General features: G+C 35.7%; 1 protein-coding gene across 2 annotated transcripts in view; it reads right to left on the bottom strand.

Annotated features, from left to right (window-relative positions):
• Positions 1-8822: 8822 nt before the first annotated feature.
• Positions 8823-27677, bottom strand: part of LOC111502735 (novel acetylcholine receptor chaperone) — a 34262-nt gene continuing 15407 nt past the window's right edge. For both annotated transcript variants that reach the window (XM_023156892.2, XM_074183697.1), the window contains exon 3: positions 8823-9511. In XM_023156892.2, the coding sequence (XP_023012660.1) occupies positions 9300-9511 (212 nt within the window). In that variant the 3' untranslated portion in view covers positions 8823-9299. The remainder of the gene's footprint in view (positions 9512-27677) is intronic.

Here is a 27677-nt window from a genome sequence, read left to right as displayed (position 1 = left end):
ACATTGAATCATATAAAAATTCAATGTTCATATAAAAGTAGGCAGGTGTTTCAACATTTATACGAAATTAATTGTTTCGAGAGGACTTTTTCATACAAAGAATTTAGACACTTTATGTCTAAAAATTACTTCTTTGCGTCTTTGTAAAGAGTCTATTTTGAAATTTCCCACGTATAAAGCTGGAGGAGTAGAAAGCCAGAATTTTTCTTTCCCAAAATATTTCCTGAAAATGTTTCTCCTTCAATTCAAACAAGTTATATGGAATGTTTCATATTGAAACATGATCTGTGATAATTTATTTATTTAACAAATCACCTAGGAACTAAGTAGTTTATGACTGTAGATATTGTTAATATTATTTATTTAATTTATTTGTAGAATTATTCCCAGTACCAACTAAATTTTTGTATATTTGTACCAGTCAATAAAAATGTCTATTCAATTCACTGATTTATTTCAAATCCGCATCATGTAACAAAAACATCTATTTTTATAAGGTAGAAAAATGATTACAAGTTTTATCATTTTACCTCTTTATGCGTGAGAGGTGATTTTATTCTATCCTAAACTGCAACCTGCGTGGGTTTATTGTGGCTCACACCTATCGGTGGTGATTTTTCAGATCAGAAAGCAAGAGTGGAACTGTGCACACTTTTATAAGAGGTATATGGTGTATTCGGAGAAGGAATAATTTGTCTTCCTGTGGAACCTAACCATTGGTGACAATTTTTTATCGAGAAAAAATATGTCTATGGAATCGTTCAAATTCAATGACCTCAAAGTGAATTACTAACTATCAAGTAGTATCTCACTGGTTGGTGAAACGGGCGTCGAAAAAAGTATTGCATTTATGATGATCGGGAAAAGTGCTTGGTTTTGAATAAGGACATTGCTCAAATTTCATTAGTTCGGACTTCCATTGTCTGATATTATATAAAATGGTTTAAAATCCCCGAAAGAAGTAATAATGAACAGTTATATTAAGCAAAATTAACCTGAAATGAAATAATAGTGAAATAAAATACAAGTAAAAATAGAACAACTGAACAAAAAATAAAATTAAAAAATTTAGAGATTCCAAGCCAAGTTACTTCACGACGTTGCGATTGTTAGTATCCACAATCGCCTTCTGACTGGACTAATTCCTCCGATAGATAACTATGGGTCATTCGAGTCCTTTCACTTGTCTCCACTTTCCTTTTTCCGCTTCACCGGTTTAGTGGGAAATTACTGTTTGATGGGAATTATCCATTTTTCGCTTGATTGTGGGTTTCCATATGTTGCGTATCTCTACACCATCTTGGCTAAATACATTGTTGGACAACTTGTATGCGGCTTCTTTGAATTTCCTCCTAAACCAATGTTCCTCCCTGTGTATGATCTCAGCTTGGGGCAAATCGATGTTATGTTGATGGGTCCAAACATGGTCTGCTATTCCTGATTTGCTGGTTTCCGCTCGCTGTGTGTGTTTCTTGTGCTCCGCAATGCGAACATTTAATGGCCTCTTAGTTTGACCGATATAGGATTTTCCGCACTCGCAGGGTATCCGGTAATGCAATTCTTGGTATTGCAATCCGCGTTTGGTGGCCTGGATAGTGCGGATAGTGTTTTCGGATCCAAAGCAGGTTCTGATGTTCTCGAGACCTTCCTTCGTAATACAGAGCCCGAAAGCATGGTCTATTAGAGTCTTGATGATTCCTCTTTTAGTCGATTGATAGTGTTTGGATTCGTGGTTCAGATACTGTCCCGTGTGATTGGGTTTTCAGTATACAGATGTTTCCCACTTAGTGTCGGTCCTCTTCACCAATACGTCTAAGAATGGCACATCATTGTGGACTTCCTTCTCCATTGTGAAAGTGATGGAAGGTTTTACACTGTTGATGTGTTTCAGGAAGGCGTCTAGTTCAGTATCCCCATGGTTCCATATTATGAAGGTATCGTCAACGTATCTCAACCAGACACGAGGTTTCTTGTGGGCTTCTTCAGTGGCCAAAGTTTCAAACCACTCCATATATATGTTAGCTATGACTGGTGAAAGTGGCGATCCCATTGGCAGTCCCCCATCTTGTTGGGGACTGCCAATGGGCAGTTTTCGGATAGCTTCCTCTGTATGATTTGGTGTGCGTCTTCTACCGGAACGTTGGTGTAAAGGCTTTCCACGTCGAAACTGATCAGTTGATCTTCCTGTGTGACTTCAATTGTCCCTAGTAGTGCCTTACATTTTTCACAAAAGACGATGTTTTTCCTTGTAATGGTTGTATTATGGACACTGTTTGTTCTTTTTCTTGTGATTCAAACCGTCTGCATTCATGAAATATCGGAATTCCTCGGAATTCCATCGAAGACGGTTGCATTATTCTCGCTACATCTAGAAAGGCAGCGAACATCGTTCATGCGCGCGCTCTTAGCTACGTCACAATTGGTTTATGGCTACCAGTAGCGGCAAGCGTTACTTTCTTTAGGGCATGATTTCCAACAATATCTTGAACAGTATATTTGCATTTTTGGAAAAATCCATCAGAGTTCTCTATTTCACGATACGATTCAATACTCTATCAATTCCGTCAAAATTATTCGGAAATCCCGAGTCACATATTAACGCTAGTTCTTAATAGTCCTGCTACCTGCTAAACTAATCGACAAGCTACCAATCGATTTGAAAAATATTAAATAGTTATTACAACTTCAAATTCATGTTGAAAAGTCGTCTTAACCACCATGCAATACAGCATTATTTTAACATTATCGTACACTTGTACTTTGCAGGTCTTTTTGAAAATAAATGTGTTGTATTTCATTGTATTGTGAGCTCTTGTTGGTCATTCAATTGGGATTTGAATGTTTTCCCTTATTGAAAAGTCAATGGAAATCAGTTAGGGCAAACGTTCAAATTCCCTATTGAACGGCCAACAAGAGGTTAATCACTCACCGTTATTAAACCTTTTTCCATTATGTCAATAATTATTCATATTCAAAATTTATCTGCTGAGAACTGAGATTGCATTTCAACTTTCACCTGTTATCTCATGTAACATTTATCAAGTAAGCAAGGTAACTACTTCTGTTGTATATAAGAATCGTAGTCCAGTATGTGGACATACTAATAGCAAATTAGCAACTTGGTATCAGCCTCCATACTCATATGGTTAGAGTACGGTTAACCAGGACATGATAAATTCTTCGATTCTATAACTTCAACCCACCTGACCGAGAAAAGAATAAATCAGATACTTTGTATGTGTTCTCTTCATCTACCAGTAGGAGTAAAGTTATATTTGCAGAGAGGATTTTGATAAACTGCTTTTCCAACTCTGTGGATATGGTGTACCTGAAAATAAACAATGGAATTATAATATTTCTAATAAAATCTTAACTTTTTCATATACAATTTTTTAATGATGAGGTATTTCAGATATCTCGATACATTATCCATAAAATATATGCAAGTCTGTCATTTGATTGAAGCTGTAGCATGGGAACAAACTTATTTCGTGTTTTTTAGCCTACATTCAATATCACTGATATCAATATGTCACGTAGATTTGAAGTTTGCTGGCAGTGATTTATGGAAGATTTTTTCAAAGAAAATTTTGTTAAATCTCTTTAAAGATTTATTTTTGATGATGAATATTTTTACATGTGGCAGTGAGTTCACAAATTTTGTAATGCATGTTACAAATGAGGATTGACTCAATACATAACTATGACATTTTTCCTGAAGAAGTAATGTTTACACCTTATGTTATTTTGAGCTTATAAAAATGTATTTGAACTAATATCTAATACTAAAGCAACAAAATACACCAATATGAAAAAGTTATTTTTCCTACAGAATTACTGAACTTTTAAGATTTTTTTCACAATAAAAATTCGACACCTGCTTTTAGGTCATTTCTCCAAATATGACCATTATTTGAGTAGGAAAAATAATTACAAATTTGTTTAGTTTTTGAAAGCTTCTGTTTTATATGAACTTATTGTTTTATGTCCAGTATTCGTGGAAAATCTGTAACTTCTGAATGATATCTAGCCAAAAGATGAATCACTACTATTTTCTTTTAATCTAAGTGAATTCTATGAATGTATGTGGTGACGAGCGTTTAGTAATATAAACAGAAAACGAAACAATTCAAAAGTAGATATAGGTGATTCATGACTCAACAACTAGATATCAAAAAAAATCTTATGATTGCCAACCATATTCATAAACAGTTATGTCTAATACAAGTCACGTTTCTTACCTAGTGAAACGAAAATAAAAAATATATCACAAAATCAATCAAAGAATTTTTCCAAATGAAAAATCTCGAATTTTCAATTTTCCATTACGTTCGTGAAAAGCGAATAGATACTCATCAAAACACATATATGTGAATAAACGAAGAGGACTGGATATGACAAGAGTCAGGAAGTGAACAGGACTGAAAACAGTTGCATAAAAAACAGTCACCTTGATATGTTAACAAATTTTGACCTTGTATAACTCTTTTATTTTTAGCCCGATTTTGATATTTTTTAATGAAGGGAAGAAAATTTGTCCCAGATTGATTTGTATCGAACTGACTTTCTAATGAATCCCAATTTATACACATCATACGAGTAAACACAAGGAAATGTTTATATCATCTATGTTTAGGACATCCTGTGCTGAAACACAGCTTTTGGATGACACTCAAAATCATCCCGTTTTCAAGCTCGGTTCATTCATTCCAGGATTTTTGGCCATGGTTTGCAGGTTTTTATGTCCGATGTTTTGTCTACCACGAACGACAATCCTCAGAAGTCGAAACTTTGCGAGCTAAGGACTAACAAGGTCTTACCTTTCAAAGTGTGATTCCTAACACGGGTTGGACGATAGTTCAGCCTGCGGCTTGAACCATCGTAGGTATAATGTATATATGCTTTTGTGGAGAGAAGGGATTAACATCAGTCAAGCATTCATCTCTTAAAAACGGATAATACGTATGTTGAATGGTCTTCGACACAGAGATTCCTGTAGACCCATTTTTAGGGAAAGAAAAATTTTAACGATACCATTGATATACATTTACAATTGTCTACTTTTTATAAAAAAAAGGGGTCTGAGTTTGAAACTAATTCAAAATGTCACAATTACCCAACAAGAAATGGAAATCTAATTAAGCTGCAGCAAAATCGTACGAGATTGTTTTAAAAATCACCCTCACTAGCAGGCTCCAAGCTATTCAATTGTCTGCCTTCGAATATAAAGAGTTTCCCATTAATGTCTACTTTCGAACGGAAAGATAAAGAATATACTATAGAGGGATGTTTTTATTCTATCAATGAGTATTTTGAGTATACTTCCAAATAATTGTGATCAATGATCTGTAATCTCTATGTTATTCATTAACTCCGTATTATACATCTAAATGTTTTTTTTTACTTGTTTCCTTTATCATTGTTAAATGATCATTTCAAAGGAATAAAAACATTATTATTTTTTTTACCGAAGTATGCGCTGGTTAGGCCCTATCCCCCGAAGCCCCGATACATTCGGAAGGGCGCGCCAGCATTATCAACCAACGACCACTCCCCACACCGTGGGGTAAGTGATCATTGGGCCCGAGAGTCATGTGCCCTGAGCAAGCGCAGTGAGCCAAGAATGGCAGCCTTCTGCATCTGTTTGGCTAAGATTTTTGCCTTAGTGCGGCAGGCCGGTATGATTTTAAGATTCATTCCACCAAAGACAAAGACAATAATCAGAACAACCATCTTGACAGAGTGGTCTGAATAGAGTCTGTGGAGTACGAAAAGAAAATCTCGATATTTTATGCGTTTCTCCTCCTCTTTTCGGGCGATATTCGTCTCGCCAGGAGCTGAAAACTCCACGACAAATATCTTTTTGCTCTGGTGGTCAAGAAGGGCTACATCAGGCTTATTAGCTTGTATGAGCCTGAGAGTGGGGAACGAAAAGTTCCATGAATTTGGCACTTATCGTTCCCCACAAAGGATTTAATATCCCCCAGAGCGTAGGGCAACACCGGTGTCTCGTCAATATCGTAAAAGTGCCATAGATGGTAATATACACTCTCAGAGCCGCGTTATGTCGATGGATATAAGCCGAGACCGCATATGCTGAACATACTGATAGCAAGTGCATTAGGGTCTCGGACACCTCGTGGCAGGCCCTGCAATTTGTGTCAGGAACCCCTCAGTTTCCGACTTCAGCCAACTCGACCTGAGGAAAGCAAATGTCAGGCGCTTTGATAAGCCAAGGTTTCCAATGTTATTGAAAAAGACCTCATGCATTGGCTTATCCTTGTGTTTCCGCAGAAGTGAGGTTATCTCTGCGGCTTTTATATGAGCTTTTTGCTGAACGGGTTCCAACTCGGTGACAAAGTTGTGGTTGTTGGAGATTAACAACAAAAATGAATTTGAGCCACATTATATTTATATGTTTTTGATTCGATGTTTCTATGGTTGTGTGTTGTTATATATTGTCAAGTTCAGTTGTTATATTTTACCAGAAATAAAAATTATAAAAAGTTTCCATAAAGTTCTTATCATAAATATAAAGTATCTTCAAACAGGTTATGGGCCCAGGCACGTTTCAATAAAACTGGCATATATAAGTAAAACTGTTGTTGATATGGATGTGACAAAATTCAACATAGTCAGACTGAATAGCAATAATTCCCAAATATGGAAATACAAGGTTGAAATGCTTCTACTGAAAGAAGAACTATGGAGAATAGTCAATCAAAACCCACCTGAACAAAAGAACAGTGATTGGGATGCAAAAGATGGTAAAGCGAGAGCTACAATTGGTTTACTAATCGAAGATTCACAAGTGATACATGTTAAGAATTGTAAAACAGCCAAAGAAGCTTGGGAGAATTTAAGAAAACAATATGAAAAACCAACTCTCACCAATAAAGTTTTTAAGTTTTTCTGCTGAAGCGGTTATGTAAAACAACATTATGGTCACCTCGTTCAGTGTCAAAAACTATACCGAGTTCATCAGCTGCTCAGTCAGCTTTCCTAAAGATAAATGCTCCAATTCTTGGTCTCTCATGGTCACGGACCATGCAGAGAAGGGGATCCGAACTCCTGACGACTTTACAGGCTGTATCCAGTACCATTCTATCATGTAGACACTCAAAAGTCCACGGCCTCCTTATTGTTGGGGGAAGTACAACCGTGGAACGGAAGATTTGGGATTTAAACTCCTATAGAGATGCATCATTTTTCGGGTCTTTACGTCGAGTTGGTACAGCTCTTCCCGAGTCTACTTCACTACTCCAAACGAGTAGAGTAAGATTGGAACGGCAAGCATATTTATTGCAGAGAGTTCCGATGACCAGATCTGTCGAAGTTTGTGCTGATACTTGCCGCGGACAGAGTTCTTCACTGCTGTTACCTCTTGTGAGTGGCGTTGTTCCACTCCGAGGTAAGTTTACGTCTCTCCGGCATCCAAATGGTGTAGGATGCTTCCATCTACGAGCTGCACATCCTCTCCGTAGTCCCCATATCGTCCTCTTTTGCGATGAACCTTTGCTTATTTGTCTACCCCGAATTCATACCGATAGCATCTGTTCAAATCTGTTCAAAATATATTTTTCCGTTAATCAGCTGTCGCTCCCATACGAACGACAATTCTCAGAAGTTGAGAAACTTGTGCGAGCTAAGGACTAAAGAAGTCTTACCTTTTAACGTGTGATTCCTAACACGGTTGCAGAATCATCCCAGCTTCAACCAGATAAATTATCTCGAGAAAAATATCTGGTTGAGGCGGGAATCGAACCCACGGTCTTCCGATCGTGAGTCGGGCGCCCTACCACCGCGGCCAATTCCACAACAGCATGTGTATACTCTTCCCCTATCCTCAAGGACTGATGGAGATTCTTCTCTCCGGAGGCATAAATAATAATTATTACTATTATTATCGGACCATATTAGAAAATCAATTTGATGAATGTCCTTCCATAGTATTAATTGAAAAAAAATCAAAATCGGACTAAAAATAACTGGGTTATTCAAGATCAAAATTTGGTTGTCAATGAAGGTGGCCGTTTGTATGCACCTAGAGTCTAGGATTTTGAATGTAAGTCAAATACAGAATCACTTCGAAACAACTATATGGAGCTGCGGCTCCATTCCAATAGTGTTCAAAGTCTACCATACATTCACTTTCTCTATTCAGAAAGTTGATATTTTATTGTTTATTTCTGAACATTTTAAAAACTGTTCATCTGGTGAAATATTTTAAAAATCAATTATTTCTGATAATAACTGCATATAAATAACAAAATATATTTTATTTCAAGTATCTACTGCAGTATTCAAATTTGGCAGTGACGGTTTCTGTCTTGGTTGAATATTTTTCTGCCAGATTCTTTTAGACATTGATTGTTACTGTCATGCTATTTTTATATATTCATGAACAGATGAATAATTTGTCAATGGAATTTATAGTCAATTTATACATAGCACTTCAGTTTCTTTAATGGATTTATGGACGAACGCTAGGGACGCTAACAATTGCGAATTAGTATAATCGACTGGAGGGCTGATTTTTTGTTTAACCTTTCAAAAAATGCTGGAATTCTGAAAACTACCCGACACATTTGGAAAATCAGGAGTGATAGAGAGAAAATAATGGAATCAAGTAGCTGAAAAAAAGAAAAGATATATTAGGTCAGATATTATCAAAAAAATTTAATGGATATCGAAAAGATGAAAATGTTCATTTCAATTTTATTTTTCAAATTTATTATTGATGTGTTCTTTTTCCACATCATGTTCAACATCTACTTTTTTCAATATACGTGAGATTTTATTTTTCGAATCACCCATTACAGTTAGTTACACTAAGATCATTCATTTTTCTTTCCTGATTTTACTTTTATAGGGGGTATCAAAAAGATATCATAATTCGGTAATATTGTTTATGAAGTTGGTCGAGCATATTTCAGTTTTTGCTAAGATGTTTTCTATCGGTCTTTACTTTCTGATACACTTCGATTCACACAAAAAAAACAGAATGGCGACTGTGATTACTGAGTCAGCATAAGATTAAGTTACAAATATAAATGTAGACTCAAAGAGTAATACCAGCTCTCACTATTATTCAGTATCGCATTAGTTTTCGCCAAATATTTTAATGAAACTTTTCATCAGGAAAAATAATATATCACATTGAAAATATTCATAACTTGTGGTCGCATCCCAGTACTTCATTTGAAAACACGAATTTCCATCACTTTTTCATTTTATCAACTTTCCGCATCCTTTGTCTTTTCTTATAACAAAAATTGCCTATTTCTAGTTATTTTCGTTTACTCCTGTTTCATGCCGTTGACAGTTGGTTCCATGTGATCCTCTTCCCTCCTCTGTAGTTGGAAATAAACCACCAATCGCCCGCTGAGCATGAATAGAAAAACTAGAGCTGGTGCCGTTCTTTCTAGCTTGTCCGCCACCATGTAATGGGAGTAGACCGCCATCAGGGTTAGTAGGAGGAGGATAATGTTGGAGGCATTTTTTATTTTATCTGAAAAAAAAAATATTTCAGCATATACTTTTCGCAACGTTTATTTTTTCAAATTTCATCACATCTGAAGCAAACATTTCATAAACATTTATTCAGCCTCATAACTAATTTCTTGCGCAAGTTGGGTTGGTATTATCAAACTCACTAATCAAAATTGAATAACTTGTCAATAACGTGAAATTATTTGCCAAGAACCCGTGGGTTGGGCTACCTATCGGGTGCGTCCACAGGTGGCGGATAGGGAACGGCCAGGGGACTGGAGTCCCTGTCCGGGAAGCCAATGTGGCTTTACGGACGGGGTCGCCGAACTCCTGGTCAGTACCAGAAATAAGTAGGGTGAGGGAAACTAAAACCCCCCAAAAGTCTTTGCAAAACATTTCACCGTGGACCAGCCTACCCAAGCTAAGGTGTAAGGAATCGTGTCGACAGCTGAATGGCCGCAGGGTGATATGCAGTCACGGCAATCAGCCTACCTCTGGTAATGCGGAGCTCTGCCAGAGGTGACCAACTCTTCTCTTGCTACGCGTGGGAACACAAATGAATGAAACAACACAAAAAGAGAAACAGCAAAAGCAAAAACCAATCCCGATGCTGGACACAAGTGCTGACCTCAATCTAAGGCGGTGGCTGGGGATAAACAGAAATGTCCACCCCAATCTACCGCTTGGAATGAGGATGGATATAGCAGATCACCTCCAACAGCAAGGGCACTTCCAGCGGCAGGCGCCAAGAGCTCCGACTTGAACAAAGGCTGCCCCTGCCAAAGAGAGTGTGTGTTGGGCGAGTCTTGGCCTACACCTGCCAATATAAAGGAGATGTCTCCTAGTGAACTGTTGACCTTCCTGGAAAGGACAGGATGGACGATGACCCAGGAGGACAACTCCTCGGGAGGATGTACATTGGGTCACATGTGGCCTAAGTCCTGTGAGTCTACACTTACCCTCCCTACTCCACAGATACAGATATTTGCCAAGAAGAGTACTGTTGAATCTCTCCAGCCATAATAATATCAAGCATTGATTAACCATATGTGCCATTGTGACAGAGGTTAAACGGGAGGTGAAGGAAACCAACCCTTTAGCTGACCAAAAGATAACAAGTAGGAAACCAGAGTAGGATTGGGTGGATATAATCTAGGAAAAAATCAAATAAAGTTACACCTGACTTAGTGAATGCAGAAGTTCATTTCATCCTCATAGAAGAAGCTAACATCCAGCACAGAATACCTTTCAGACAGCATACTACATCACGTGTCTTACATTCAACTTATACCTAATTATAACACTTTGAATCGAGTTAGAATAATGACTCTAAAAAACTACTGACTCTATTGAAATAATAACCAATACAATCTGCCAATTATATTTCGAAGAAACATCTGTTCTAGAAACATTTGCAGGAGGGTGAGGTTTTCGTGAAGGATTTTTATAAACATACACAACTAAGACCTACTGATTCCAATACATAGTGGACAATTTTAAAAGCGATGGGAAAGTAAAGGGTCTTTCATTAGGCACGTTCTATCTTCAAATTTCAATAACACAAAATGTCTTCGATCTATCGAAATTTTTCATTCATTTGAAAGACCTATTGATGCCATTATGTGTGGAATATAACATCGTTCAAATGTTCGCCACGGTTTCCGAAACGTTCAAATTTCCATGACTGGCCCATAAATCAGGCTGAATTTGACCGATGGCATGGTTTATGTTGGCTTTGAGAACCGCTATGGTTTGTGGTGTATTTGCATACACCTGCGACTTAACAAAACCCCACAAGAAGGTGGGGTTTTGTTAAGTCTAAGAAAAAGTCTAACGGGGTCAAATAGCACGATCTTGGTGGCAGTTCACATAACCTCCACGTGAGATGACTATGTCCTCAAATCGCTCGTGCAAAATATCCACTGTGGCATGTGCTGTGTGGCACGTAGCGCCGTCCTCTTGAAACCACATGTCGTTAGTTCAGATCATAAACTTAGCCGATAGAAGATGGTAATCATTGACTCACGGTGTTCACCAACGTCGTTCTCAAAAAAATGGACCGATGACGCCCAAATTGACGCAACTACGACAATTTTGTTGGTTCACGTACCCATTCATCCAGAAATGGGCACCATCGCTGAAGATGATTTTTCGATGAAAATTAGGGTCAGTTGCCCACTGCTCTAGAGCCCTTTCAGCGAACACACGTTTTCTATGGTCGTTTACCTTCAGATCCTAGGTTTGTACGGCTGCAAGCCCAAGTCACGTAAAATTCGCCAAGTTGTGGTCTGTGGAAGGCCGAGCGATGCGAAATCAACAGCCTCAGATTCTCCTGCACACTCTCACACACAGCGGGGATTTTTTCCGGCAGATCTAAGTTCGCAAGTTCCTATTGGAAGACCCTATATAAACAGCCAAATTGATTGAATTGAATTCGAAGTTGATTTTTTTTAACTATAAAATTTTTGAGAGACCGCTAACACGAAAAGATTTTCAAATAAGTTCTCAAAAGATTTTCAAATAAGTTAAAGATTCTACGTGTTTCTGATATGAGTGTATCCCAAAAATGGAATCAGTAACTATATTTCAAATAGTTACTGAATATTGAATGCATGTAATACATCCCTCAATTTCTATGTGATACTCCTCACATGACCTTTGGAAACTGACACATTTATCTAAAAAAATTACAGGGTGTTCATTAAACATGCAGCAACTGCAGGGACTATCCCTTGGACTATTCTAATGATATTTTGTCCTTTGATGATTTTTGAAGGGGCGCTTTGTTTCGAAGATACGTAGCGAAAAAAAAATTCGACAATAACAATTTATTACCAAAAATTACATGTAATGTTTCTCAATCTACACAAGAACTTTTGAAAATATCCACCCCGCGCTCGAATGCAGGAATCCAATCTTCTCCTCATCGACTCCCGAACTCTTTCAAAACCACCAGGATCGTTTTTGATTGCGTTACACCCAGCATGTTGAATATCTGCAGCTGTTGGTAGTAATCGGAATGTTGTTGATAGGTACCAACACCCACGTGCAGCCTTAAGAGGACTCAGTTGTGGAGACTCGAAAGGTGCTAGGTTTGTACTGGTTCTATGAAATTCAGGTGCTAGGACGTCAGGATCATGCGCAGTTGATATAGAGCAGCGATACTCAACCTGCGGCCCTCTAGCGGCTCTAGCCTTTTCTACAGCCTGAAGGCAAATACAATATTTTTAGATTATTTGACAATAGTATTTTCTGATAACGACACAAAAATGTGTAGAGGTTTTTGACCCAAATCGAATACTGTGTTCGAACACTGGAAAGCCTTGTGTTCGAATACTCGCGAACGGTGTTGGCAAGACTGAATGCCGGATTTCCGGTTTCATCAACAAGTGGAAGAAAAAAATTATGATTCTTCTCTCTCTCTCTCTCTCTTTAGTTCCAAAGCCACGTGGCACTTGTGAAATATTCGGTTCATTTGTATTCGTCAGTCGACTGAGTTTCTTTCACTAGTGCCGAGAATTCGTAACCATTACAATGGCTGGTGTGTCCTCAAAATCAAAACGTAAAATTTCTGACGAAAATAGATTATTTCAAGACAATTGGGAGGAAGAACATTTTGTTGTAGGTACTTAACAAACACAGTTCAAGTACTTGTTTGATTTGTCGAGAAAGTGTGATATTAAAAAATATAATATTATGAGGCATTATAATACAAAACACAAGATGTTTGGCGATAGTTTTCCAGACAGCTCTGCATTGCGAAAAAAACTATGCGTCTTGAAAAAGTCGTTATAGCAGCAGCAAAATATTATGTCAGTTTCAATGTCACAAGATGTAACAGTGACTGACGAGAGCGTCCTACGAAATTTGTTATTTACTAGGAAAACATATGAAACCATTTAGTGACGCTGAGATTGTGAATGAGTGTTTTATAAATGCTTCAAATATATTATTTGAAAAGTTTAGCAACAAACCACAGATAATATCACAAATCAGGAAACTACAGCTCTCAGATTCCACCTGCGTTAGGCGATTTGAAGTAGCAGGCATTTGAGAGTAGCATGTAGTATTTATGTGTCAGATTCATCAGAAATTGTAAATGGTTTGCGTCAATGTCAATCATCACATTAATTTTTATGTAAATAGTTTATTTTTACAAATTTCCACATGAATGCGCATGAGCAACAGGAACAGTTCTCAACATTTCAACCTCGAGACCAAGAACGATTCGAGACAGTTCAAGACAATTTATAGTCTATTTCAAAAGAGTGTAGAGTAATAAAATCTCATTAAGTATTCAAAAGCGCTACAATGTTATCCGTCAATAAATTCTGTCACTTCCTTAGTCCGCATTGCAAAATTATGTCGTTTCATAAAGAGCAGGTAGGTATCACCCTGTTTTAAGGGATTTGTCCATTGTTATCGACGGATAAATACTGAGCCAGAGGCGCGCTAGTGGGATAATTGCCAAAAGAATATGCATTCATAAAAATTATATTAAAGGAAATAAAAATTTAATACAGCAGAACAGTGTTATTAAAAAAATATAAAATGTAACAATAAAATATATACGAACCGAAATCGGGAATTACTCACAAACACACACGAACGAACTTTACGTATTGAAACACTTGTGGGGACTTTAAATCAATTTATTCACAAAAACGACAAGAACTTTACTGGATACGTTATTACAATTTGACACTTGAACAATACTAAAACTGTGAACTTCCCTTAACGTTTAACAACACTCTATTTATACCCTAAATGAATGTTCTAGAGATTACTAGGTACAATTTTCGAGAACCTTCCGAGAAAATAATTATTCAGACTACCCTTAATTCTAAACCCTAACCTAAGCAAAAGTGTCACTGTCACTGATACACTGGTCTCTGTCCAGATTGCTTATCCCGCTACAGTATATTTACAATTCAATTAAATTATTCTACATCAGCGTAGTCTTCATCCGAAGAACTGTCATCATCCCCTGGTGTTATAATTATAGGGTCAACCACCTGATCGACCAAGTTGTCCAGTTCCCACATTTTATCTTCCTCTTTTAAAACATGCTGGATTGCTTTTTGCCAGATTTCCGATGTGATTTCCATAATGGCTTGATCAAACAATACCTTGACATCTTTCATTTTAAATGTGGTATTGTGCCTTGCAACATATCCTTTAACTTGTGCCCATATAAGTTCTATAGGATTTAATTCGCAATGATATGGCGGTAGGCGCAGCACAGTTACTTTATACTTTTCTGCTACATCTTCTACGGCATATTTCATGAAGCGAGATTTATGTTGTTCTACTATGGCTAGTAGTTCCTTCTTTACTGAATTCGTCTCAAACTGAATACCTTTATTTGACAGCCAGTTAATAATTTCTTGCTTTCTCCAAGCTGAAGTTGGTACCTTCTCTAAGCGCCTTGAATGGTAGCTTGCATTATCCATAACCACGACCGAATCAGCTGAAAGAAATTTTAACATTTCCCCGAAGTAGTCTTCGAAGACATCCGAATTCATGTCCTCATGATAATCTCCCGTCCGGCACGACTCAAAGCTTAACAAACCTTCTTTTAAAAATCCGTCTTCGCTTCCAATGTGAGCAATTATAAGCCTCTTCCTTTTTCCCGAAGGCACTTTAATACCCGTCGAAAGGCCTTCTATGAAAGCTTGGCGAGAACTTGTTATATTTTTATCTTGCCACATTTTTTTGACTATATAACCTTCGTGTATCCACGTCTCATCAAGATAAAAAATTTTCTTTTGCTCTCTGTGGTACTGTTTTATAGTTGTCAAATATTTTCGTCTCCAGCAAACAATTTCATCACTTTCCAGTAATAGTGCCTTTCGATTGTGCTTTTCCCAGGCAAAATTCATACTTTTTAAAGTTTTCCATAAAAGTTTTCTGGATATCAAAGGAATATCGTTATCTTGGCTTATCTCGATAAATATTTTTTCAAGAGTGGGTATTTCCTTTTTAAAATAAAACGAATGAACTTTTCTTCGAATGTCACATTTGGTGTCTTCATCTAAGATTTTTATTGGTCTTCCTGATTTTCTCTTGCATGGACTTACCTGGCCTGATATCTTTCTTTCTCGCAATAATTTAAAAATCGTGGACTGTCCAATTCCAGTCATTCGGGCACATCGCTCAACACTTTCTTGCACAGACAAACTAGGGTGATCGTGTTTTATGTAATCATATACATTTAAAATTATAACTTTTTCGCAAACAGATAGCGGAGAATTTTTTACACTTCTTTTCTTTGGAGTAAATGTCCCCATTTTATAACTTTTTCACTATTTCTATATCACAATATCACTGTACGTTTAATTGGTGTAGTAACAATTACTATTATAACTCGAATGTTTAAGACACCATTACAATATATTTAAACCCTTTTTCTTAATTACCTGGGTTTAATAGGTATTGCATGATTGGTGGGCAGGGTCAAAAAGGGATTATTATAATGGCACCTCGGAACTAAGTGTTAACCCTTTTTTGAGAAATCATGCTCAAGTATATGAACCCAAATTGCATATTAAATAAGTTTACAAGAACCACTAAAATTGATCTTAATCTTTTTTTAAGAAATTTTACTTACCTAAATACATGTAGGTACTTAGTTTTAGACCAAATTACTTCCCAAAAATGGCCTTTTATTATTATCTATGTCTGTAATTTTTAATTTACTTTAATTATTAAGTTTAATAATCCTAAGATTTGCCTACGCCCATGGACGACAACGAAATTCAGGCAAATTTTATGACACTTCATAATTTATTACTCTACACTCTTTTGAAATAGACTATAGGATCATCTCGCAGTCGAAACCAGAACAGAGGATTCATCAATCCGAAATTATCCTCAATAAACCAGAACGCTCTATATCAAGTGCGCATGATCCTGTCGTCCTAGAACCTGAATTTCGTAGAACCAGAACAAACCTACACGGCAGTTAATTAGAGTTTATCATAAACAACCCCGCCGTCACGGTGGGGTTGGTAAATTTTCGTTATGTGGACACCCGGCGATTTTGAAAAAATGTTTGACTGTACTTACGTATTTTGATGCGTAGATTACGAATCCGAAAGGAAAAAGGGGCGCTCTCCCTTATTTACAAAGTTACGGCCCTTCAAAGTTCAGAAAAGGGCAACTTTTCAGCCTTCTTTTTCACTAAATAAACTATTAAAAAACACAAGCATTTATTCAGTAGGTTACCTTTACACCTTATTCCTCCTTCTTTAACACTTTTCACTTCAATAATCAACATTTTCTTATAAAAATGTTAAAAAATGTACGGAGCTGCTTTTTGGTTACATATCACTCTATTTTACGTTTTTAAGGTTGATGATATAGTTGGTACGACTGATGCAGTCCATATTCCTGAAGTAATTCAAATGTTTTTTACCTTCATTCTTTAGATCGTAAATTGGTTTTTGGTGGTGTATTACGAATTTGAAATAGTAGGCGACGGCAAATACCAACCGCTTTTTTCTGAAATGTCACTAGTAACTATCCTAAAAATAGAATAATGTCACCAGGAGAAGCATTCGTTTTTAAATTAAGTTTTTTATAAGAAAAATGTTGATTATTGAAGTGAAAAGTGTTGAAGAAGGAGGAATAAGGTGTAAAGGTGACCTACTGAATAAATGCTTGTGTTTTTAAATAGTTTATTTAGTGAAAAAGAAGGCTGAAAAGTTGCCCTTTTCTGAACTTTGAAGGGCCGTAACTTTTTAAATATGGCTTCCAAATTGGCAAGTCCACTCAGGATGCCACGGTGAATTTAGTCAATGAAGTCATTTCTAATCTCGATATATGTGAAAAAACAATAAGTGTTCTATTCGACTTATCACGAGCTTTCGACATTGTTGATCACGATATACTTTTGAGCAAGCTGTTTTTTCTAGGAATTCGTGGCTTATCTCTGGATTGGTTGAGATCTTATCTGGATTGCAGAACGTGAACTGTGAGGGTTACACTAGAGGCTGGGACCTTCCACTCTAGAACCTGTGTCGTTCCCACCAGTGTTCCCAGGGTAGCGTCCTAGGACCTATTCTCTTTCTTTTATTCATACATGACCTCAACAACAGTAATCGTCAACATCGTACAGTGCAATTTGCCGACGATTCTTCGTTCACTCTGAAGTCTTCAGATTTTGAGGGATTGTCGAGTCAGGCCAATCAAGCAGTTGCTAATATGCAACAATATTGTTCTCAAAATGGTCTCATTCTGAACAGCTCAAAAACTAATACAATCGTGTTTTCACTTCATGAGAATGACCGCAGTGTTCTGGTTAAAATAAATGGCAAGTCAATGCAACAAACCTCATCTGTAAAATTTTTAGGTTTGAACATTGATGCTCAACTCTCTTGGAACAAGCACATTGATTATATTTTGAGTAAAATGTCGAAACATTGTTTTGTAATTCGTAATCTCCGTAATTTTGTTCCATTAAATATATTGAAGACCTATTACTATGCTTATATTCAATCTTCATTCGGTTATTGTCTGATCAATTTTGGTAACTGTACCAGAATAAACGAATTACTAATAGCTCAAAAATAGATAGTGAGAACAATGTGTTTCAAAAAATATGATGACTCATGTAGGGAGCTGTTTACCGATTTGGATATTCTAACTATTATTTCACTATATATATTCAACTATGTTGTGCATGTCAAAACTCATCTCGACAAATTTCAATCAAGAGATAATCTTCGGCTCGCCATAGGATATACGTTAAGATCTAACTATAATTTTATTGTTCCCCACCATAAATTGACGAAAGCAGCAAACGGCCCTCTAATTATGCCCATCAAGTTATACAACAAACTACCTATCTCTCTTAAAAAGTTATCAACCCTGCATTCCTTAAAAAAATGTTAAAAAACTGTTACATGACAATACATTTTATTCCCTCAATGAATACTTCCAGGCTGATTTGGAAATATTAATAACTTGATTGCAACAGTTTAGACTGTACTATTTTCAATTGTCACATTTTTCAGTTTTATGTTTTTTCATACTTCTGTATGTCTTTATGTATGTCTATATCATCTGAGTAGGTAGGGTCAGACGACTTCCGAACACTTCACAAATAATCGCCAGATGATGACAAATGTGATTTTGTCGAAACGTTGCCAAATTCATTCGTATCGGGAATGACAATACACCACACGGAACAAACCCGAAGAATAATTTCAACATATTCCTGTCCGTGAAAACCTTCGATTCACATTTCAAACCTTTACGGGGAGATAAGGTCATATTGAGAAGAAGAAGAACCAAAACATTCAGGTACCAAATTCAGGTAATCAAGAACGGTATATATATGTAATAACATCATAGTACCCGCACAGTAAGAAGTCATCTGAGTAGGGTCAGACGACGTCCGAACACTTTAAAAATAATCGCCAGATGATGACAAATGTGATTTTGTCGAAACGTTGCGAAATTCATTCCTATCGGGAATGACAATACACCACACGGAACAAACCCGAAGAATAATTTCAACATATTCCTGTCCGTGAAAACGAAACATAAGATATATATATATATATATATATATATATATATATATATATATATATATATATATATATATATATATATATATTGTTTAAATAAAAAGATTTTTGCTTTTGATAGCATAATATCCTCAGAATAGTTCAAGGAATAGTCCCTAAATTTTTTGCCGCATGTTTAGTAACACCCTGTATATTATTTATGTTTTCCCACAGGTAATATTTATAGTCGTAACATTGACAAAATGTAGGTTGCGGTCAAAAATTCGGTAATAACACTCCAAAAATAAACAGATGGTTCATGAGTTCCACAAATAAAATCTAATTTAGTTTTACATTGCCGTGGGATTTGATAATTGTGAAATTCAAATATACCAGATACATTTATGACTATTTCAGATAGATGTTAGTAAATTACGTATAGGATTATTCAACACAAATCACTACTATGTTTTCATTCGTATTTTTAACGAATTGCCAATGAGAACATATCTTAGAAATTGATGGTTTCAATGACAATGTTGTAATATGACACTTATCAAACATTAAACTATGAAACAACATTTGTGGCTTATAGTTCCTTATCTTATCAATTTCAATATTGATATCATCGCATTCAAGTTGACTTATTCCTTCAATCTGTCATTTTATTAACGAATATACCTAGTGTTCATTTAAAATTATAACTATGTCAATGCACATTCAAGACATTATCTGTGCTAAAGTGAAGAAATGATCATCAATAAATGAATGTGAATCAAAAAAAGTCTGCTCAAGTGTAATAGAAGGCAACCTGAAAAGTACATCATTTTCTCTTTATTTCAGGGATTTTGAAGTTTCACATATATATTTTTTCAACGGGAACAAGATATACGAGATCTGTTGAAAAAAAAGTCAATTCTCGCTTTTCTCAAAAAATATTTATTTATCAACCAATTTCTATTTTTTCCTCTTCAAAGTAGTCCCCATCAGATATAATAATACACTTGTTCCAGCGTTTTTTTAATCCTCTCTCAGTGATTCGGTTTTTATCTCCTCAATCGTCGCAACACCCCTTCCTTTCATGAGTCTCTTCAATCTTGAGAGGATGAAAAAGTCGCAGGGGGCAAATCTGGTGAATAAGGTGGCTGAGGTGTTAATACCGTGGCTGAGGCATGCTTACGGTTTTGTTTTTGGCCAAAAAATATGAACAAGTAATGACGAGTGAGCAGGTGCATTATCGTGATGCAAAAGCCATGAATTGTTTTTCCACATTACTGTACGTTTTCTCCGTGTTGTTTATTGCATGCAGCGCATAACTTCAAGATAATACTCTCCTTCTTAATTTTGGTCCTAGCTTCCACATTTGTCGCTATTATGACCAGTGGTCTTGGAAGACTTTTTAAACACAATATATATCATGAATATATATTGTTAGAAATTTAAAACATTGCAGCAAGATTGTAAAACAAATAGGTAAAAAATGTACTTACTAACTTGAGGTTATAGTAAAATGTCAGACGTTGTAATGAGAAAAACAAAGGTAATACTTTTCATCATGTAGAAAAGTGTCACACATTAAATTTAGAATTTCAGAGAAAAAGTTCAAAAAACTTATTTTATTTAAACATTTAAAAATTTTAAAATTATTTCACTGGCCATGCTTGGCACTTACTCGGTGGCGTGCTGGCAACCAAAAAGAGAGAGGAAAGAGGAAATATTTGAAATTTTATAATTGACATTATGAAAAGACATTTGAAGTTTGATAATTTGACAGTAAAACAACAAAACAGGATTACCAAAAGGCACACCAACACCATGGCTGACACAAACAAAACCAAAAGTATCTGACTCTGGGTACAGTGCTGCCAAACACTCACAAATGAAGTAAATGGTTTTTTGACAGACTCAGCACTGCGCCCAAACCAAACACTATCTGTTGCTTGGGGAACCTGGAGGAATTAGTTCCAATTTTGAGATATAATTATAAATATTGCTGAGGTTGTTTAGCTCAGTCTTTTTGTTCATGTTATTGGTATTCCTTTTGATGAAGAACTGGGCTCTTCCGTTGGGACGATTGGATTTTGATTTCGATGCCATAACCATATGCCCATGATTTGTCAACAGTTATGACTCTTTTAAGCAAATATGGCTCGCTATTGACATCATTCAACAATTTCTGAACAATACTTATGCAATGGTTTTTTTTGTCAAAATTCAGCAATTTTGGAACGAACTTCGCTGCCACACGCTTCCCGCCCAGAATTGCCGAAACCTTGCATGGCATGAGCTAAAGGATATCCCCAGCAACTTCTCTAATAGTGATTCGACGATTCCCCATAACAATTTTCTTCACCCGCTCAACATTTTCATCGGTTGTTGATGTTCCGGGACGTCCAGGGCGAACGTCGTCATTCACATGTTCTCGATCTTCTGCGAAAAGCTTGTACCACTTGTAAACATTTTTCTCACTCAGAGTACATTCACCATATGCCACTGTCAACATTTCAAGTGTTTTTGAGCACCCAATTCCATTTTTTATACAAAATTTGATGCAAATTCTCTGATAAACTTTTTTTACAGTAGAAAAATACCGAACACGTAAAACACTTCTCACTTTTATGGCTCTCAGCAACAAACTAAACATTCTAAACAGCTGAAACTGTGAACATATGTTCGAAACGAGAGTACCAACATAAAAAATGAAAAAAAAATTTAATCGAATGTAAGTAGCCCGCGAAATTAAAACATTCACCTCATTTTTTGAACAGACCTTGTACTATAAATACACTCTTTCGAATTTTCATCCATATTCTCGGGTTTTGTTGGATCATGCAATGAGATGAAATTAAACAAAAATTGTTTACAGAGAACCTAACGATAAAACGAAAAAATTCAAATGATTCACTATAACTTTTGGCAGGTAACGAGTGTATTTCAGCTTATTCTATAGAAACGGATCACATATGATTATTATTGCTAGAACGAAAATATTAACTTGAATTGAGTTCTCTGACAATCCTGGGTTCATATATACAGTAGACTCTCGACACTTTATTTTTGTGATATTTGTCGAACAAAATACACATAAATCATAAGTGAAAACTATCAAGGAGAGATACATACCTATATGGAAATAAATATTTCGAAATAAATTTGGAACTATTAATTTCTCACAATTACCTATACAGTAGGGTATGGTGAACGTCTGTCGAAAAACAACTACTTTTCCGGCTAATACCACGCTGGATATTGAATAACATCCGAGATTAATATTTCGATATTTATTTCCTTATATGTATGTATCTCTCCTCGATAGTTTTCACTTATGATTTCTGTTAGAGTTTTGGTATATAGGATGTTTATTCCGCGCTTGGGACTCCGTTCACGAGATGGAGTTGTTACTAGTTAACAATCTTCCTCTCAAACGAAGGTTTCATATATGTAGCGGAGCCGTGTTGAAATTAATCTAGTCCCAGACACTTTGCTGTCTGGATAGGATCTTTCCTGTACTGACGAGAGGTAATACCTCGAAACTGCGGTTTGCAGGTGATTTACTGGAATAATTCCAGCATGGTCCTGCTGCTGGCAGCGTGTTATTAGCCGGGAAAGTAGTTGTTTTTCAACCGAAGTTTACCACACCACACGTAGGTAGTTTGGAGAGATTAATATTTAGAAATTCATTTCGAAATATTTATTTCCTTATAAAATACACATATTTTCAAAAGAGCTGTATTTTACAATATTTTTTCCAGGTGTTGAGACCCAAAAAGGACTGAGACGGTAGCAGGTTTAAAAAAGCTGAATATTAACAAGCTATCATTCTATTGACAAAATTAATATATCATGGATACACAAGGCTCCTCGTAGGGAAGAATGACATCACCTTTACAATTAGACTTGTCATTTTTAAGATAGTTCCGTGATTCAACCTACCACCACTGATGAAACTTCAACGAGTCGAAACAGTGTTGTTTGGTGTTGGATCACGAGTGAATCTGATTTTGTTGCAGTGAAAGCTGCAATAAAAGAATAGGTCGAATTTTGTTCGGCGGTAGATATCGAAGTTTGGCTTTGCAATGAGCCGCCTTTGGGAGCCTCGTTTATCCATGATACTCGGGAATTGAGTCTTCTGTCGAACCTATAGGTTTAAATAACGCAGTAACTCTTATGGTGAACTTTCTAGTTTGTCCTTCATTGCACTTGAGCAGATTCTCTGGTGATCTTTTCATTTATATATTTTTCGTATTGTGAAAGCTTAGTGAACCAGAAAACATTAAGGATCATTAAGTCTTCAAGGTAGGTTCTAGGGCAGTTCAAGTTTATATTTGCACAGTACACACTTATAACTCATAAGTTTGAGGCAAAATACCTATGACCCACTAACTTTTATTCATAGCGTTGATTGTGTGATTTTTTGTTTTAACCTTCAGAGTCGTAGAAGTTTATTCCATGATTTTTTTTTCTCAACTGGTAGTGTAATCATGAATATAAAGAAAAACTACATTTTCCTCTTGTGAATAAATAGGAATCTTCCAATTCTCAGAAAGTAACAATGAAAGCATCAGAGTTTGTTAGAAAATTGATTATGGTTTATTTAATTGATTTGACGATGCTCAACAAGAAAAATCACATTCTCTACTTCAATGCGATGAAATGTCACCGAATTTTCAGAAATTTTTATATATCTATATCAATATCAAAAAGGTTTATATTAACTGATTCAAAAAATTCAGTTGGATTCTATAATGAAAATATCAAATACTCTGCTAGTGCTGAATTTCTTGGTCTTATTGTAGATGGAAATATATCATTGAGACAACATATTGAAATAATAAGAAGAAAAGTAGCAACCATAATCAGAATTTCATTCAAAATAAAAAAGTATACCACTAAAATACCTTGAATTGATTCATTTTTCATAAATATAATCCAAAAAAACAATATTTAATATTAGTATGGGGAATGTCAACAAATTCCATATAACAACCAACTGAACAACTTCAGAACAAAATTATAAGGTGTATATTCAAGTTAAACAATAAGAAGCCTATAGTTAACTTGTATAAACCAAAAAACTATCAGATTTATCATCCTTACATATATTCAAATTATGTACCTACATTCATTTGGTCAAAAATAAGCTCAAACATACAAATCTAACTATCAAAATCAATGGTGACCAACACAACCATTCGACAAGTTATTTAGGCAATATAAACACAATACATATACTGTCATCATCTATTCGCAATTCAAGTCCAATTAAAGATGGTAATTTTGCCTCGAGAATGATTACTGATTTGTCAGAAACCATTTACCGCTACTGGATTCGACTATTTCGGTTCATTTCAGATCAAGATTGGAAAACGAGGTTTTAACGATGAACGAGAACGAGAATGTTTCCTACTTATTTACCAAACTCAAACAACTATTCATGCAGCTGCAGTTTCTTTCGTGAGAATATATCATCTTTCGCACCAACCGACTTCATAGAGTCTTTGAAGTCCACTAGATACTCGATAGGACAACAAGAGGATTGTTCCGAATTCTTGGGGTTCTTGTTGAATACTCTTCGTGAGCAGGAAAATAGCAGAATCAATACTCCTGACCGCTCTGGATTGAATGATTCCGTACAGTCTATCTCGTCTTGTGTTTGTGGATCTTTTTCTGGACAAATCCTCACTAGTTTACTTTGTAGTACATTTTCAAGAGGTAGCAAAAACGTATGTGACTTTCTAGAACTTCAACTAGCGTTTCCTAATATGACTGATAACCAGTCCGTGCAAAGTTTATTGTTGAATCATCTGAAAATAGAACTATTAATGGGTGATGATCAACTGTCTTGCCAAATATGCGCCAAACTAACTGACTATTATAGGACAACAAATATAGCTGAGCTCAACCTCTGACGGAAGCACCAAACTCTCACGAAGGTTCAAAATAGATGAACTCTTCAATCTAGCAGACCATTATTATAACCTTCATGTAGTCATTGTTCACTGTGGTTCTGGCGTTGAATCTGGTCATTATTAGATACGCATTGGTGAAAGACGAAACGGAATGGTTTAAGTTTGACGATAGTCGTGTCACTAAATATTCTGGCGATATTTTGAATTCATTGAAGCCTCTGAAGATACCCTACACTTTATTCTATGAAAGAGAGGACACTGGCAGATCAAGATCTTCAGATGATGTGGTGCTACAGATTTTTTCGGGTTTTCCTGCAGCTGAAAAAGCAAATGCGCCACTAGAATGAATCAAGTCGCCCTGAAGCGCCAATTCATTTTTGTTATTTCATAATTTTATAAATTGTATTATTTATTTTATAATTTTATAATTTTCTATCATTGAAAATTTATTGAAAAGCGAAAAAAAATGAAATTAATGAAAATGAGAACAAATATTGGGCAAAATTCAATTTATTATGAAGGTATCAATAAGTTTCTGAATGCTTTGAAAAATTCAATAAACAAAATTTCCGAATTTCAGTTCTATCTTTGATCATTTTATGATACATATTTTGTTTAATTGAGTTGAATGCTACTGTATTCACTAGTAGATGATGAAAAAAAATGTACATCCATCAATTTGTCATTTTTCCAAACAAAAGTTTGGAAGCATATTTAAGAGAAATGAGAATGAAAATATAACAAAGCCACCCGATCATTTCTTTAGGATATGACTCGTTGAAAAATCAGAATTATTTTCAAAAAATGCTTCATTCATACCCACATTACATTCAGGGTTGCCAAACGTCCCGGATTTTATGGGACAGTCTCTTAATTTATACTTTTGTCCCGCGTCCCGGTAAACTGTCCCGGTAAGGGACAGCAAAAGTCCCGTATTCTGCTGAAGGGACAAATTTATTTGATAAAATTAATTTTAAACACAAAATATTTGACGAATGTCTGTCTGCCCACGCCACACCGCACTAGCGAGTAATGTGTACAGCCTGTCTTACTTTATCAGTCAAGGGGATGACATTCCCAAGTGTCTTGAAAGATTGTTGCTTTTAAATGAAGAAATCACAGAAGAGGAGTGTAAAACTAATTACATCGCAAGAGTTTTCCATTTTCTTAGTAATGACTCACCTGTTTTTGAGGCTGCAAGCAGCTGAGATATATGAAATAATGGTTAAGTTGGTGAAGAAATTGGAAAATAGAATAGAAGACAGTTTTAACGGATCTTTTGTTGGAAAGGCAATGAAATTAGATTAGTTGTTTTCGGAAACAGTAGTGGAGTACTTGAAGAAATGGTTGGATTTCACGGATGCCAATCCCCTATTTATTTTAAGAGCAATGGCCTTTAATCACAATCTTCAACTTAATGACTTTACCTCTATCCTCGAGCAGTTGATGCTTAGTGATAGAGTATCCCTAGACGATTTATACGACGAATTTTCGTCAGTAAAAGACTGCATTGAACCCCTTGTCGAGAAAAAGGAAATGAGCGTTGGGAGTAAATGGAAAATGTTATTTCAAAAGAGCCCCGAGCTGTCAAATTTATGCAAGGTTGTCTAATTTTGCTTGTGCATTCACATGCGTTCGTCTAAAGGGTTTTTTCACATATGACCTTGAAGTGGACTGACATACGAAACAGATATTCTGTACAAATAATGAAAGCTGACCTGATTGTAACTATTAACTCTGTGTCCACAACCTGCAGTGGATTTTTTGACAACATGAAGAAAAATCCAAGTACCTATGACAAAAATAGTCAGTGCGGTAAATTCTAGCACTAAATGCAATTTTCGGAAGAAATAAACGTTGATTGTAATTTGCAATGGAATTAATCTGTAAGGAAGATTTTTTTAGAAATAAAAAGAAACTGTGAATCTAAATGAATAATGATTTAAGAAACTATGTTGATTGATATACATTTCAAATAAATACCTATTTCATCTTTCACAAAAATAAAATTTCATAAAATCATTAAATTCAAAGAAAGATATGTTAAGTAGGCCACTATGGCATTTGTACCTCCGATACAATAGACTTGATCACCGTAAACACTCCCCTTATTCTTATCGTCACAATTTGGGAACCCTTCATGTTATTAGACAAGACAACTTGAATATATTCTGCAGGTTTCAAGAGAGTTCATAAAGGATTTTCAATAATAACGGAAAACATTTGGTAGATCGACTTGTCTCTATCGTAGGTAGCTATGTTTAGGATTGAAAAAAAAAGTTCTATTTCGAAACTTGGGGTACATATTTATGTACTTTCGCAATATAACCATTGAATTATCAATTAGATGAAACTCACCGATACCTGATAAATTTATTTTGATTTCCACGATAAAAGGTTTACAAAAACGCGACACGTGTTTCGCTGGACAACCGTGTCGCGGTTAAGAAATATAGTCCATCAATTTCAAACTATAATTTCAATATACATTCAGAACCATTTCTGAAAATTTGTTATCTTATTATTCGTTCTGTGTATGAATAAGTATACACTTCTAAAACTAACCACCTACGATACAATAATAAATATTGAGAGCCGTAAAACAATTCAGGCAAGTAATTATTTTTATTCTGGTCAATATGTACATTCCATAAAACTTCAAATAAATAATCTATGTCGACACGTTACGTTATCACTCTATTATATCTAGCTTTTAAAATTGTTTCAAGTTAATGATTATTCATCTGAAACTATATTTTAA

The sequence above is a fragment of the Leptinotarsa decemlineata genome, unplaced genomic scaffold (assembly GCF_025532065.1).
Source record: "Leptinotarsa decemlineata unplaced genomic scaffold, Ldec_3_MD MMD2_tig00026340_RagTag_RagTag, whole genome shotgun sequence".
Lineage (NCBI taxonomy): Eukaryota > Metazoa > Arthropoda > Insecta > Coleoptera > Chrysomelidae > Leptinotarsa > Leptinotarsa decemlineata.
Note: the sequence above shows the minus strand (reverse complement) of the source record. Positions and strands in the feature narration are given on the sequence as shown.